The 16594-nt window shown below is 37.4% G+C and overlaps 2 protein-coding genes across 2 annotated transcripts; one reads left to right on the top strand and one right to left on the bottom strand.

Annotated features, from left to right (window-relative positions):
* Positions 1-564: 564 nt before the first annotated feature.
* On the top strand, positions 565-8839 carry LOC311282398 (uncharacterized protein). The gene is made up of 11 exons (XM_084396146.1): positions 565-848; positions 1171-1524; positions 2349-4580; positions 4705-4775; positions 5287-5345; positions 6176-6333; positions 6736-6895; positions 7081-7272; positions 7504-7725; positions 8309-8465; positions 8538-8839. Exons 1-11 carry the CDS (start codon positions 806-808, stop codon positions 8610-8612), a joined length of 3723 nt encoding a protein of 1240 aa, XP_084252272.1. The 5' UTR covers positions 565-805; the 3' UTR covers positions 8613-8839.
* A 401-nt stretch (positions 8840-9240) lies between these two features.
* Positions 9241-14940, bottom strand: cacng3a (calcium channel, voltage-dependent, gamma subunit 3a). Its single transcript, XM_084396161.1, has 4 exons — positions 14399-14940; positions 12868-12951; positions 12111-12251; positions 9241-10879 (listed from the first exon to the last, which is right to left on the bottom strand). Exons 1-4 carry the CDS (start codon positions 14607-14609, stop codon positions 10128-10130), a joined length of 1188 nt encoding a protein of 395 aa, XP_084252287.1. The 5' UTR covers positions 14610-14940; the 3' UTR covers positions 9241-10127.
* Positions 14941-16594: the final 1654 nt, after the last annotated feature.

The raw sequence follows: 16594 nt of genomic DNA, 5'->3' as shown, positions 1-16594 counted from the left end.
TGTGTGTGTGTGTGTTTTTGAGTGTCAGAATTTCTGTGCATTTGGGAATGGTTAAGCAAAGTTTTAAATGCAATGATGTTAGAGTTTGAAATACGTTTTAGTGTAGTTTTAGTTTTCACTTGGATTCACAAATTTTGTTACTGAAACTGATGTGGACTTGTATTTAAAACCTGAGCTGTCTTACCCTCACACAAAGATATTGTGGTAATACTATGGTATTCCTTAGTAATTTTTTAGGTGCATTTAATCCCTAAAAACTGCCATCTAAATAGACAAACAGCCACAGACTGAATGACCTTCTATGTTAATCTATTTTCTAGTTTGAATTGACAGCACAAGCTCGTCAGGGGAGCGAAAACAAACACTCTCTCTGTTTTCTCTCACACAAACATACACAACCTGGGTCATTAACCTAATCTTGAAATCTCCTCTTTCTGTCCCCTTAACTTTTAACCGCTTCCGTCCCATTTTCCCTTAAAAAGATGCCTAATCGTAATCATATGTTTGCACGATGCCGTTTTCTACACCCTGCATAGGCGAGCTCGCGCGCTCACAGAAACGCACGCGCGCGCTTCATTAAAACGAGCTGCAGTCAGTTGTATTCAAGCTTCTGCGGCGGACTGAAGGATGAACTTGACTCCTCTATAAAGGTCTTTTTAAAGATTGAAAACTGCTATTCATCTACGTTACGCATACTTTTCGACTAGTTTAAGTATTGTCTACGTCATATTTTAGAACAGCAAAATATTCTTTATGGAATTAACTGTGTGGACGGATTCCTTCCTGGAATGTTTTGGCTCGCAAAATGTTTCGATTTGTCTATGTTTTGTTATTCATTTTCGCTCCAGGTAAGAATATCATTTTATTAATAGACGAGGAGATATTTAAATGCTAGACATATTTATATTTGCCTAACTTATGTTTAAAATGTATCGATTAGCAATGTTTTATATTTAAAAAAAAAAAAAAACTATTTTATATATAATATCCCTACAAAAAATGTACCATGGTAACCTTCAAATTCACTATAGGAGCCTACTGAACCATCAATAGTGCTAGTATCAGATGTTAATACTGTGACTTTGAAATATGGTACTGAAAATCATGACCTAACTTTTAAATAAAAACATGTAATGCTGAATTATTGAATATGATGATGTTTCTTTGTAGGTAACACGTTGTCAAACTTGAGGCAAGACTGTGGCGGTAAAATTCTTGGAGAGAGGAGCGGCTCAATCCGGTACTCTTTACAGCCAGACAGCCGTTTATTTAACAGAATAACCAACGAAAGCACTGAAAAACTGTTGGATGTTTCATGCACTTGGATTATTGATGCACATAAAAACCAAACTGTTTGGATAGATGTCATTTCTGTTGAGAAAGGTGCTATTGGGATTCAGTTTGGAAATGGGGATACACTGATTTATGAAAAAGAGGAGCGGGCGTTATTCTCTGGCACTGGGAGAACCATCATTGAATGGAGCTTGAGAAGGACTGACAAACCATTTGCCACATTACATCTGAGTAAGTGTAATGAAGTCACTTACATGCCTGTATGATGTTTTTAGACATAGTACTTAAATATGTTTTTTTGGACACATATCATGCCAATTCCAAGTATCAAAAGTTTGTACCTGTACCATGTTATTCTTGGAAGTACCATAGATTGCTATGTAAATACCATAGTACATGAATAGTCCTTGGTAAAATTTAAAAGTACCATAGTATTACCATCACTATGATACATGAACAGTACTTTTTTGTAAGGGCATGGTACAGTAACTTCTTGGTAAGGGGTACCATGGTATGTCCAAAAAAATATGGAAGGACCATGGTACTTTTTGTACACATATAATCTGCTAATCTTGTAAACACATCAGAAAAGAAACAAGTTTCTTATATGCTGATGTATTTTGTCATCAATAAAATATCAGAGTAAAATATTTTCTTATTAAAATTGTTATTTACACTATAATTTAAAAATGTTAGAGAAATGAATACTTGTATTCAGAAAGGATGCATTCATTGATCAAAAGTGACAGCAACGTTTCAATTAATTTCAAATAACTGTGAAACTTTCTATTCATCAAAGAATTCTGAAAATTATCATTGTTTTCATTGTCAACAGTTTTCAACATTGATAATATAATTAAAACCATTTCTTGAGCACTGATCAGCATTAGAATAATTTCTGAAAGATCATGTGACACAGTATTGTATGTGAAAAGTATGAAAAATATCCAGTGAGAATGTCGTTGTATGTTTGTTTATTTTCCTTAGTGTAAGAATCTTGTTTTAAATAATCTCATAATTCCTGTTTCCATTCATCTCTGTGTGTTTTTTCTCAGGATGGAACACGTCAGAGGTCAGTCACACTCTTGCTTTGATTCCTTACACCCACTTTGACGCTGACCCAGTGTCTCCCTCTCTGAGTGGCTCAAATGATGTAACCTACACCCCAGACATTCCAGTGAGCAGCAATGCTGCCCCCAAAACACACACTCTCAGGGGCGAGAATATACGGCTGGGCGGAGGTGTGTCTGACCTGGCCGATAAGCACAGACCCCTCTTTCCGCAGGATATCACCAACAATGGACAGGAAACGGCTGGACCCTGGATCTCCAACCTCACACTCGCTGGCACACATTCTTATTTTGATACGCACACCAACTCTGCCCTTGACACACACATGAATACGCTCGTCGGGTCGTCCCATGAACCTTCTTTGGCTCCCACTGAAATACAATCACCATTGCTGTCTGTCCAAACTACAGCCACACAGGCAACTGATGTTGCGACAAAAACAAGTGCACTTTTAGCCACCACTGATGTTGCACACACTGAATTGCATAGAGGAAGTTCACACTCACAGCATACATATACACATGCATTTACCACTATTCAGTCCAAAATGGCTAAAAGAGGTCATCCAAGTTCAATGTTTCTGACTTCCAGCTTTATTACAGCACGTCCACGAAACATTCAACCAGAAAAAACTTCTAAACATAAAGACTTCCAAAGTGACACTGTTAACAAGGCTAAAGCTACAACAGTGACGGTCCCTAAAAAGGATGTGTTTACAATATCAGAGAACGTCGGAACGAATTCGAACACAGTCACAGATGACGACCAGTCTACAGCATCAGAAATGGACAGGACCAATCGCTCTCCAAGGTCAACTAATCAAAATCAAACAATCTACGATGATTCACTACTCACTCGTATTACGCCTGCTACAGTATCAAAGTTTCCAAACGTTAATCAAACCAACTCATTAGCATATTCTGATAGCGACACAACTGAATACCCAGGTTACTCCACATCTCCAAGTGGAATAAGTGAGCCGACAATAAATCTTACCACTGAGAATGAGCCAACAACCTCAAGAGAGTTCATGCATACTTCACGAAACACACTTGCAACTCCAACTTTAACTTCTGCAGGAGCATCAACCACTCGCATCTCACACACCATCCAAAGTCAGCACAATACAAGCACCCAAGAAACCAGTTCCGCATCTGCCTCAACGTCTGATCTGACAGCACACAACAATAACAAAATCAGTGCCTTCACCACTTTCCCTCCAAACCTGACTCCTACTAGAAGCCCTAGCACACCAGAAGAGGACAAGGGTCAGTCATCATCTGGAAGTGATTGTCTCGGTCTTGCATGCACCTCGTATTTACCATCTACATTACGAGGAGAACAAGAAAGCCCCATTACCAACCCTCCATCAATCTCTTTGTCGAGTTCTGCAAGTCCTCAGATTAGTCCTAATGTGACATCTGACCTCATGGTTGAAGATAGCACTACAGATTTGAGATTTGAGAACCACACAGATGTAGAGGAACCTGAAGTGTCCCCATCACAAGTCCATAATACCAACACAAAAACAAGTATGCATACTGAATTCCCTATATACACGTTTACACCTCAGTATTCAACTCCATCTTCTGAAAACACACAGAGCAATGTGGGATTTTCTGATGCAACTGATATCAACAAGATGAGTAGTGGTCCAACAGTAGTCGGAAGTCATTTGAGTCCTACTCAGACTAGTGCGACAATTTCGAAGACAACACTTGGATTATCGTCATTTAATGACATTCATAATGGATCAACAAAAAACACTAATGGCTTTACTGCCCACACTACCATATCATTGAGTACTTCATCATCTGACATCACAGCCCCCTACATCTCTCAGGTTAGTACAACTGATCCTGTCTTTCAGACAAGCCCACCTGTTAGTACAACTACTACACATTGGGAAACCAGTCAGACCTCTGCGGTTCACCCACCTTCGATAACTACACTGCAGATGAATCCACATGCCACATCCACAGAAACGACTTCAGCCCGGGTCCATACGGACATTCCAGTGCCTCAACCCAGCACTGTCAGACCTCCCCAACATTTGACCACAAGCTCTTATCTTATTCAAACAAAAGTACACACAGTATCTACTCAAGCAGTCACCCAAACATCTCAGATCATTTCTACTGCATCCAGCTTTGACAGGAAGTGGCCACACGGACGGCATTATTTCATAGTGGAGGACCAGCCAGCAGTCATCAAGGGTGGGTCAACATTTCCGTCAATTTTGCTTTCTCCAAGACTCCTAATTTATCACTTTTCCACATTTCTGAGTGAAAAGGGATCTTTTTTGTTTTAATGAAAACCATTTGTTGTTCTCTTTTTCAGAGAAAACATTTCAAGTACTCTTACAAATCATCTTGGAAGGGGATTATGTCCCTAGTCTGAGACTGCTTGAGGTGAAACCATTTGAATGACTTTATATACACTACTGTTCAAAAGTTTGGTATTATTATTTTTTAATTTTTTTAAAGAAGGCTGCATTTATTTGATCAAAAATACAGTAAAAAACAGTATTATTGAGAAGTATTATTCCAATTAAATTAAATAATAATTTAATTATTACAATTAAAAATCATTCACACCTTCAGAAATCATTCTAATCTGCTGATTTAGTGCTCATGTTGAAAACAGCTGTGCTTAATATTTTTGTGGAAACCTTGGTAAAACATTTTCAGGATTCTTTGAGGAATAGAAAGTTCAAAAGAACAGAATTGAAACATAGTTCATGCATTATAAATGTCTTTACTGTCTGTTTGGATTAAATTAATGAATTTTTTTCTGAATTTTTATTAAAAAAATGTCTTACTAACCTCACACTTTTGAACGGGATGCACATTCATGTCAGAGGATGGTTGATGTCATTTGATTGGCATTGCAATAATGTTTGGTAATCATCCACTCCTGCAGGTGGAGACATTTCTTCAGAGACTTTCTGGATTTAAGAATCAACATGTGACCTTTCACAGGTAAAAAGCTTTACTTTTCATCTGTTTAGAGATGTGCATTGAAGTCACTGTGAGTTAGCTGATTGACTAGATTTGACTGTAATTATTGATTAAACTTTTCATTCAGTGAGTCTTTGAGAAGTTGTTAATGTAAATGAACAAAATTTTCTTTTTAATGTAATTTTGACTGACTGTCTAAACTTTAAGGGGCCGTTACACAACACCGTTTTCAACAAAAACATAAACATTTGTATGCGGTTTGGCTGTTCATTTACATGACAACAGTGTTTTGGGGGCCTGAAAACGCAAACTTTCGCCAACTACTGGCCTAGCATGAATAACACAGCGGTTTTAGTCGTTTTCGCGGATCCTTGTGTTGTGAACAGGGATCGTTTTGACAATGGTTTCATCTGTATGTGAAAAATGCAAAGGAAATGCTTTTCCATTTAAGTACATTGTTGTTGTGTAAACGTACCCTAAATATATGTAACCCCTATAGGATCATAATTAAACTGCAAAGTGTTCATGGGATTGTGATAGAAATGCCAATGCAAAATGATGCTAAATAAAACCTTTTTTTTTTTTATAAAACAGAATATATTATTAAATATTCATTGTATTATTAGGATACGTAAAATATAATATTATTAAATATAAATTATTAAAACAATCAAAATATAATATTTTAGGTTTAAAATCTCAGGGAGTACTTAAGTAACTAAGTATTTAATTTAAGTCACAGTGGTTCAGCAGACAAAAAGATTGTAAAAACCCGATCTAAAATATCTAGGTGGTTGATGACTTGTTAATTAAGTGCTTTTGATTGACTCTGTCATGGGTGTTTTCATCAGTGGTCCAGTTCTGCAAACAGTAGTTCAATTCCAAACAGTGGAAGCGCTCTCCTGGCTGGGAAGGGTGGAGTCTCTATTACAGGAGGCGGGGTTAAACCCACTACCGAAGAAAGGAATACTTGTGGGAGGAGTTAGAGTGAAAAATATTACTGTGGGAGGTGAGTGTTGAACAACTAGACCTCTAGCATTTATTCGTATCTTATGGAGCCCCTATGGGAGCATGGTGGTTAAAAAAAACATGAGATAGATGAAAAAAATATTTTGAATGCTTTTTGCATTTGCTCGCAAAACTTTTGCGTTCTCTTGCATTACATTTGTGTCACTCGAGAAACTTTGCATTTGCTCTAAAAATCACTGAAATATAGTTTGTTTCTTCCACCTCATATTATTTCCACAAAGTTTCACTGGGGAATGCAATACTTTTTCAAGAGAATGCAAAAGCATTGGAAAATAATTTCCCCTCCCGTTTAATTTCCCTTTAAATCCCTTTAGGGGCTCCATAGTATCTCAAACATTCATGCCTTTCTTTGTTCTTTGTTCTTTGTTTCTTTCTTTCTCAGGTTTGCAGACAGAAGTTTGTGAATGGTTGTTTGAATGTCCTTCTGGGTTCCAGTGTGTTTCTTCGAAGAATAATATCACATGTACATCAGTGTGCCACTCTGAATACTGTAAACATCAGGGCATCTGTGTCCATCGCCTCGGGCAACAGCCTATCTGCCAGTAAGTTACATGTACAGTTACAGTACATACAGTGTAGTTTGACTTGCGGCATAAAATCTGGTCCTCATTGCAGGTCAACATCTTCCCATTTATCAAGGAAGAAACCTTCTGATGGATACATATAGCTTTTATATAATACTTGCTGAAGTGACCTGCAGGTTTGACTAAACTCTGTCTTTCTGCAGGTGTCCTGTTGGGGAGGATTACTGGTTTATGGGGCAGCGCTGTGACCTCCACATGACCCGACCGCGTTTGGTGGGCATGTGTTTTGGGGTACTGGTCGCTGTCACTACAGTCATGGCTCTTCTGTCTTATCTCGCAGTGCGCCGCTTTAAAAGCAAGCTTATGCAAGCCAAAGTGGAACAAACACGCAGCAGGTATCACATGTGCAATCATTTTAAAAACACACGCTCACTCCCATAAAGTCATCTGTTGTAGCCTTGTTTTGTTATTGGAAATAGTTTGCAGGAAATCATTGGCTAGTTAAAACAAACCATAGGTTGAGATAGCACCACACTGAAAGTGACACAGGGAGGGACGGGGTCAAGTGAACACACACAGACACTCTTAAATGTATATACTTCTGTCTTCTGTATGTTTGGATAAAGTTATCGCAGATTCAATCACTTTGATGAGCTTTCGGCTCGTTTTTGGGGAAGGTCCTGGCCAGGCTCTGAGGATTCGTTGGATAACCCTGCCTTCACCCGCTCAGATGAATTATTACATCTGAGAGCACTTGATCGTACCTGCTGTTACCACGATGACACTCTTTCTGTGGTATCCACATACCACGGAAGTGGAACACACCTCAACACCATATATCCTCATGGGTACCGTAAGATTATTTGCATATTATTGTATAAACAATGGTTTACCATTGATTTTTGGACATGGTGCCATGGTAATATGACGGCAATCTTGAAAATACACTGTCAATATCATGGTACACTACTGCTCAAAAAATTTGGGGCTGGTAAGATTTGTATAAAAAAAGAAAGAAATCCTATACTCACCAAAGCTGCATGTAGTTTTCAGCATCATTACTCCAGTCATCAGTGTCACATGATACTTCTGAAATCAATTTAATATTTAGTTCTTAAGAATATTTCATATTTAGTGCTTAATATTTTTGTCGAAACCACGATACATTTTTTTCCAGGATTATTCGATGAATGGAAAGTTTAAAAGAACAGCATTTATTTAAAATAGAAATCTTTTGTCACATTATAAACATCTTTACTGTCAATTTTAATCAATTGAATGAGCCCTTGCTGAATAAAACAATTCATTTCTTTCAACATAAAAAAAAGAAAAAAAAAGAAATTGATCAGTAGTGAATATTCCAAAGTACCGTATTACATAAAATAGAGTAAGTTGTTTACTTGATTTTTCTGTGTATGTTTGGGCTTACAGTTCTCAGTATGGTTGGGATCTCAGCAACTGCAGCTTGGCGGATGGTGTGATGGATTCTGGGAAGGCTAGCGACCTGTCGGTGTGTAGCTGGCCGATCGAGCCGATTCAATGGACGCCATTCCCTTTACTGCAGCAGCTCACCAGGAATACAACTACGGTAAGACACAAATACAGGCTCGATATCTATATTGTTGTAATTGAATGACACAAAACTGTGCTGATTATCCAGGTGAAACCGTCTCGTCCTCGCTCTTACTGTGAAGGAATGGAACTTGTAGATTTAGAGAAGAGCTGGACAGCTTAACGGAGATTCAGAAAAACAGCACAACTTCTGGCCAAGTGTGGGAATATTTCATCTGTGTGAGAATATTTAATCTGTTTAAGGAACACCATTGTTGTACCATATACATCCATCTTAATAAAATCTCTTTTAACTAAAAAAAAAAAGACTAAATTTGAGCTGCTTCCAATGTACTCTGCAAAATATACACTACCGTTGGGGTCAGTAAGGTTTTTTCATACTTTTATTTATCAAGGACACATTCAATTGTTCTTTTGAACTTTATAATGAATCACAGTTTCCACAAAAAAATTAAGCAGCACAATTGTTTTTCACATTGAAAATAATAAATGTTTCTTGACCAGCAAATCAGCATATTACAATGATTTCTGAAGGATCATGTGACACTGAAGAGTATTGATGATGAAAATTCAGCTTTGCATCACAGGAATAAATTACAGCTTAAATGTATTACAACAGAAAACAGTTCTTTTAAATTGTACTAATATTTCACAATATTACTGTTTTTACTGTATTTTTGATCAAATAAATGGAGCCTTGTTGAGCATTAGAGAATTCTTTAAATTCCACCAACCCAACATTTTTGAACGGTAGTGTACATGAACTTAATTGAAATAAAATGCGGTACTTTTTCATTGTTTTTCATATTAAAAGACTAAAATCTTTAAACAAAAATTAGTTTTTGAGAATATTTTGCAACACTTCCACTCCTTGCCTTCCAATGTGTGACAACAACCCTGGAGTTAGAGAACCCAGACATGTGAAATGACTGAGGTAGTGAGACGCTTATGCGTTTTCCGATTAGCTAATATGCAAAACCATGGGTTCAAGTTTCAGTCATAGTCATGTGTGACCCAGGCCAGACACTAATTTCACCATCCTGTTCTGTCCTCATTAAGTCTAAAATCAATCCACTTAAACCACGTTGCTCAAGGCCTTCTGTCCTATCAATTGTGTTGTCAGTTAATTTGTATAAAATTGTCTGTTAAATCACCCAATCTAATAGACTCGCATAAAATGTACACCAAAGACCAAATGCAATTTGCTATTGCTCTGAGAATTTCTCTTTTGAGAATAATAAAAAATTTGAATTGTTACCAAACACTACCATACATTATCAGCTTAAAGTTTGTGTTTTATGATTTAAAACATCATTACATTAAGTTTTACCACTGGCTGGAATTTGCAGATGTCTGAGCACTGACTTGAGAGTCATGTTTACTGGATTGATTTTACGAATACGGATCTAGAAATGGTGGAAGAGTGTCTATTTTTGACATGACAGATGCACTTTGCTGCTCATGTGGCCATTGTGAGTATTGCATCCGAAAAAACATCCAAGGACAAGGTTCACTGTTCACTTCTGCATAAAGACAGCAGAAGGTCAATAAACAGCACCAATTATTCGCCAAGTACATGAAGCTAAAAGCAAATAATATGCACATATTCAGTGAATGTAATAGCTACTCTTCACTCAGATCTTTCATATAGCTTTTCAAATAGCAGCAGCATTTCATTTCACACTGGAGTTGTTCTTCTTGTCGCAGTGCCACTTTGAGACACATACGAGGGCTCTTTTACAGCATTTTGCATGTGCGCAATGTCATTCCCAGAATTTTGCGCGTGCACTGGGCTTTTACTGGAATTTACTGAGTTGAGTTTATAGTTCTGCGACAGCATGACTCCATTTTCCGGCTTGACTGAATTTTGTGCATTTGGTAACACAAACCCTTTCTCGGTGCTCAGCGAGTTCTGTATGTGCGGAAGCACTCTTTCCGATTTCACGGAGTTCTGACGATTTGTAAAACTGTTATTAGTAATGACAGAGTTGTGAAAATGTGCAAAACCATGGCCGGTGCTGACGGAGTTGTGCGCGAGCGCGTGAGTAGCTGTGGGTGCAAGCCCGCGTCCCAGGGCGTACAGCCCGAGGTCGTTCCCTTGACGGGCAGGGGAGGGTTCGCGAGACCGGGAGTCAGACGAGCGGTTTTGACCCTGCCTCCAGCGGTAGCGGGAACGGTAGCTGGACGAGCGGTGATGCTGCAGGGAATGCGTGCTGGATTGGAACGTGCGATGCGAACGCGCTCTCAACACACGGTGTGTATCGATGAACAGGTGCACGGTCAGGACTCCCACAGTCTCTGCTATGATGAAGGAAAGAGCGCCGCAGTAGAAGCTCCAGCCGTACCAGTGACTGCGCTTGGACTCGCTCTGGTTGGGGTCGCCAGCGTTGGCCGAGATGTACACGATAATGCCAATGATGTTGCTGAGACCTGAAAGAAATACATGCGATCAGTTGTCCTTCTTTTTCTGCAATCCACGTCGGTGGACTGTTTCAAACCTAGTTATAAATGGTTTGAAAATAATGTGCCTAGAAGTAAGCTAAATGTCCGTAGAAGTTATCATGTTGGGATGATTAAAGGGGCCCTTATCAGAGAGGGGGTACTGAACATGAGACCCACAGTAGAGGGGGACCCAAAATCAAATCATGCTTCGGTAAATCATAACTATGACATAAAGAGTAGAAATGATGAGATACTATGTCATAATTATGAAGTAAAAGTCAAAATTGTGGGAAAAATAAGTCATAATTATGAAATGAAAAGTAAAGTTATAATTGACATCAAATTTTTATGACATAATTACAACGTTTTATCATTATTTTAACTTTGTCATAAGTGGTTTTGTCAATGACCTTTGTCATAATTTTTACCTTTTGTCATATTTGACTTTTTATCTCATAATTTCTACTCTTTATGCCATTATTATGACTTTTCTGTCATAATTCACCCTTCTCCAGGAGTTTGATTGACAGGCAATCTGCCATTTTGCCCAACAAACAAACCAGACTGGAGAGTTAGTAGAATAAAGGGTTAGTTCGCCCAAAAATGAAAATTCTGTCAGTAATTACTCACCCTCATGTTGTTCCAACCCCGTAAGACTTACGGAATTGGAACAACATGAGGGTGAGTAATTACTGACAGAATTTTCATTTTTGGGCGAACTAACCCTTAAATGTCGGTTAACATGAACTTGAAAAATGGTGTACATTGACTTCTTTCTGCGGTTGAAACAACGTAACTTCTGATGTTCATTTATGTTTATTTCGTGCTATAACTAGTAGGAAGAGATTATCGGTTCACGTGCTGCTTGAACCGAGGCGCTACAGCAATCAGTCACGACACAAAGAGCACCAAAATGGTATTTAATGTTTGAAAAGGTCTTTGCTAAGGGTCTGTTATGATTTACCAAAGCATGATATTTTGTGTAGCATGTGGCAGAAATTAGCTTCCATGTCATTGCCATAAATTTGGTGCCACCTAAAGGCTAAAAAGTTACAAATATTGCAAAATCTTAACCTTTCAATAGGCTGCTATTGGAGTGGCTCACCCTGTGATTGCCACAAACAGATATATTCATATTTAGATTTATTTGAAAATAACATCTATGGTGCATACCCATTTAAAGAACTATGTAAAAGTCTATATATGTGCATGGACATACCAGCTGAAACAAAAAAGATGCCTGCACACAGGATGACGTTGTGTCGGCTTTTGTAGAACTCGCTGGCGGCTACACACACTCCACCAATGAACAGCAGTCCCACACTCATTATAGGGAAAAGACTAGAGGCACGCACAGCACCTGCCACACACACACGACAAAAATGTATATGTAACTGATTGTTCTATTAGTGTATATAGTTTTACCATATTATTTCTTTTCACACACAAGTACATTAGTGTCTCTGATCTAAAGTCAGTATTTGTTGTGGGTTACACTTTATTTAAGGTGTCCATGTTACAGTGTAATGATGCATTTAAGTATTGTGTAATATTAATTAACTACATGTTAGGAATAGGATTGGGGTTTGGCTTAGGGTCAGTTGCATAATTATGCATATTTTATAGTTATTACTACAGTAACTAAATGTAACTGTAAAATAAAGTGCTACCTTGTGATTTATCTAAATAATTGAACTGAAAGTCAAATGTTGCTATAATTTTTCTAACTAATCATAATGACTCAATATGGGATCTCTTTCATACATTGTAGTTTTTTTTTTTTTACAGTGAGTGAATATGAAAAATGTCTTCAGAATCCAGCATTTTCATATTTTAATCACTTTTAACAGTGACGATAACTCCAGTAACTGGTATTTAATTGGGCACTATAGAGTTTTAAGTGTTATTTTTATTATATGTTTTTTATTGCATGTGTTTGACCTGTAACTGAATGTCAAGCATTTGCAGATACTCACGTAGTAGATATTCCGCAGCATCTTGTTCATAATCTGCGTCCTCTGGGAAATGATCAATGCTCTTACAAACCCCAATAAACGTGCCTGTAAGAAACACACACACACACACACACACATCCAGATGCCTTCACAGTCACACATGCGTCAGTTAATGGGCCAATGCCATTTTCCACATGATTGGACTAATGCTATCAAATCATTAACAATATCAATATCCTCCCATCTAATTAGTCATTCTCAAAACACAGACAGGCAAACACTCTATTTCTCTTTTAAATGGGCAACACATTTTCTCTTTTTCTTATAGTGTCATTCCACATATCAAAAATCATAAACTAAGCTGATTAAAGAGGCATTGATTAAAAAAATGGGTCTCCATTGCTCTTTTTAGTAGTTATGTTCAACAACAAAATCAACAAAATGGTCACCACATGGGGGTACATGTTATTGTGTGAGGTAGATGCCACATATATAAGTTTAGAAACTGTATTTCTGTTGATGTGTGCATAATTGACATCTGTAGAGAAAGTGTATGGTCTGTGCCAACCATCTTTCATAACTGTCTATTCATCATAAACATCTCATACTAGCTTTCGCATTTACTCTCGTGAAGTGAACGCTGCCACTTTGATGCCCTTTTAACAGAGTGAACGCTTCATTACACATTCCATTAAAAGAATTGATGTTGAACTGATATAGGTCAGAGAGTAGGGTGTGAGAGATGGGTCGAAACTAGAGGAAGGCGCATTGTGAGAGAAAGTAAAAATAATTAAATCAATAATTAAATAAATAAATCATCCAACAGGAAAGGGGTTTGTTTTGGCTCCAACTTTGATACATTTATAGCCAACACACTACAAAGAAAATGTGGTAAAATGAGAGTCATGGTAATAAGCGAGAGATGATATAGGATAATAGATATATAACAGAGAATATTGAATAGTGTTTACTATATTCATGAGTAACCCAAAATACTTCAAAGACTAGCATGATACTAGCATGGGACATGGTAAAACTATTGTACAATCAAAAAAAGTAGCAAGGTGATTTTTTATACTTTTATGTATGAGTATGAATATTGGTTACACTTCATTTTAAAGTATCTTTGTTACACTGTAATTATACATTTAAATACTGAGTAATATTAAATAACTACATGTACTTACTATAGGGTTAGTTAGGATAAGGGTTTGGTTTGGTTTAGGGTTAGTTGCATGTAATCATGCATCATTTATAGTTATTACTAACAATGACACTGTAAGTGTAAAACAAAGTGTTATTTAAATAATTCAGTACATTAAATTAAATCAACCATAAAATCTCAACCAATCACTGCATGAAGGTTTCATAACCTTTCTGTCATTTAATTCATTCATTTGATGAATACCAAATTTTTCCATTATCACAGTTGTATTGCAACAATAACTTTGTTTTAGCTGGAAATGATTATCATGTTAGAAATATAACCTAAACATATACTGTTTTTGTTATCATGTCATTCACATAAAAAGCAGTTTTGAAAATAATGTACCTTCCATGCAGCACTGTCTCCAGAGCCCCGAGTGCGTAAGTACCTCTTCATTCTTTCGGTTCGTGTCATTGTCATTGACGCTCTTGGTTCTGCAGACCCCACGCGAGTACAGCCAGTAGTCGGTGCCCACCGCGATGGTCATCAGGCTGAAGGCCGCGAAAGCCCCCGCCGTGGTGAGGAGCATCTGCACTCCACGGTTACACACCCTCATCCTGAACTCTGGTGTTTCTCTGGCATCAGTGTACACTTGTGAGGGCCACGACCGGCTTATCCACAAGGAAATTCATTGCTTTTAACGAACTCTCACATGTCAGTGAAAGTTTTGGCACGCGTCCCTCATGCTGTGCGGTTTTACGCGTTAAGTGAGACAGACAATTCGGGTTTATCTCCTTCAAGTAGGTAAATCCTCATGTTGACGCTCCAAACTTACCTTACACATCAAAAATCAACTCCAAGAATAACTTTCTCCCAAAAGTCATTGCGGTGATGTCAGATTTTCTCCGTATTCCCTCAGATAAGTGAAGTTTGCCCATGACTGAAGTGTGCGCATTCCCGTGGAACATGCTGAGGTGGTTTTGGTGGAGTTTCTGCTGGGTCTCTGTTCGTGCGTGTGAATGTAAAGCACCGCCTCTTACTTTGCGCTCGATAGTTCAAAGTTACGCAATGTAAAAGAGCATCTGTACAATTTAAAGAAGAACATGCACTAAATTAACTCGACGTCATTTTAAAACTGTAAAAATTAGGTGGGACTTTTAATTGCGTATAAGAGGCGACACGTTAATAGCAACACGATTTTAGCGCATATTTAATTGATGTTTAATGTATTGCTCTCTTTTTAGACCACTTTAAATTTAATTAGAGTTAAAAAAACTTTTTTTTTTTTTTACAAAAACTTATTTCGGTCCTCACAGACAATTTTTCAAAACAAAAATGTTATATAAATCTTATAAAAAATGATGAAATCGTCAATTAAATCATATAAAATGACTGTAAAAAAGATGGACACTGCTATTATAATTATAATAAAAAATGTTTTACAGGTATACATTAAGTTGCTACATTGTAGCCTATTATTCGGTATTCTGCTTATGTAAAAGTTCCAATGGTCATGTTGAATGTAACATGAATGATAATGTTCAGCCTGACTGTATGTTTCATAATCTACAGTCGCTGCTTTATATAATACTTTTATTCTCAGGAAACTATTTGTGTCCCAATGATGACTTACTACAATGACTGATATATTAAGACTGATATTACTGATATTATACTGCAGCGGGTGGTGAAAACCGCCCAGCGCATCACTGGGACTCCACTACCTGCCATCGAGCACATCCAGAGGAAACGCTGTCTGCATCGAGCTCGCAGCATCCTTAAGGACTCCTCTCACCCAGCCCACAGACTGTTTTCTCTCCTGCCTTCCGGCAGGCGTTTCAGGTGCCTCCGGACCAGGACCAGCAGACTAAAGAACAGTTTTTTCCCCAGAGCTGTCTCTTTATTAAACTCTAACCCTCATTGATCCCACTCCCCTTATATACTGATTGACTCTCCTCTCCCTCCTCACACCTGCCTCCATTTTGTTATTTGCAATACTATAATGTTCATTTGCACTGCTGACTGTTATTACAGTAACAACTGTTTACATATGCATCTTGCACTACTACCTTGACTGGAATATGCTCATTTGCACTGCCGACTGTTTATTTACAGTACCGACTGTTATATATACATTGCAATATCGTACCTTAACTGTAATATGCAATTACTTTCCACTGCACTCACTCGGATAGCTTCTGTCCAAACTTTATTTGCACTACTTTAAATCCATTGTTATACTGCTCATTAGCCTAACTTATACATATATCTACTTGTAAAATTCTGTTTATAGTAATATCCATCTGTATATTATGCTCACATTCTGTTTATAGTATTCATAGTACATATCTATCTGTAAAATTATGTTTATAGTAACAGCCATCTGTATATTATATTCAGTACATATCTATCTGTAAACATTCTGTTTATAGTAATAGCCATCTGTATATTATTATATTCAGTACATATCTAGCTGTAAATTCTGTTCACAGTAATAGTTATCTGTATATTATATTCATAGGACAATCTATCTGTAAATTTTTGTTTATAATAGTATTCAACTCTATATTTATTCAGTACATATCCATGTTCTGCACTTAT

This window comes from Rutilus rutilus, assembly GCF_951802725.1.
Source record: "Rutilus rutilus genome assembly, chromosome: 2".
In the NCBI taxonomy this organism is placed as follows: domain Eukaryota; kingdom Metazoa; phylum Chordata; class Actinopteri; order Cypriniformes; family Leuciscidae; genus Rutilus; species Rutilus rutilus.
Note: the sequence above shows the minus strand (reverse complement) of the source record. Positions and strands in the feature narration are given on the sequence as shown.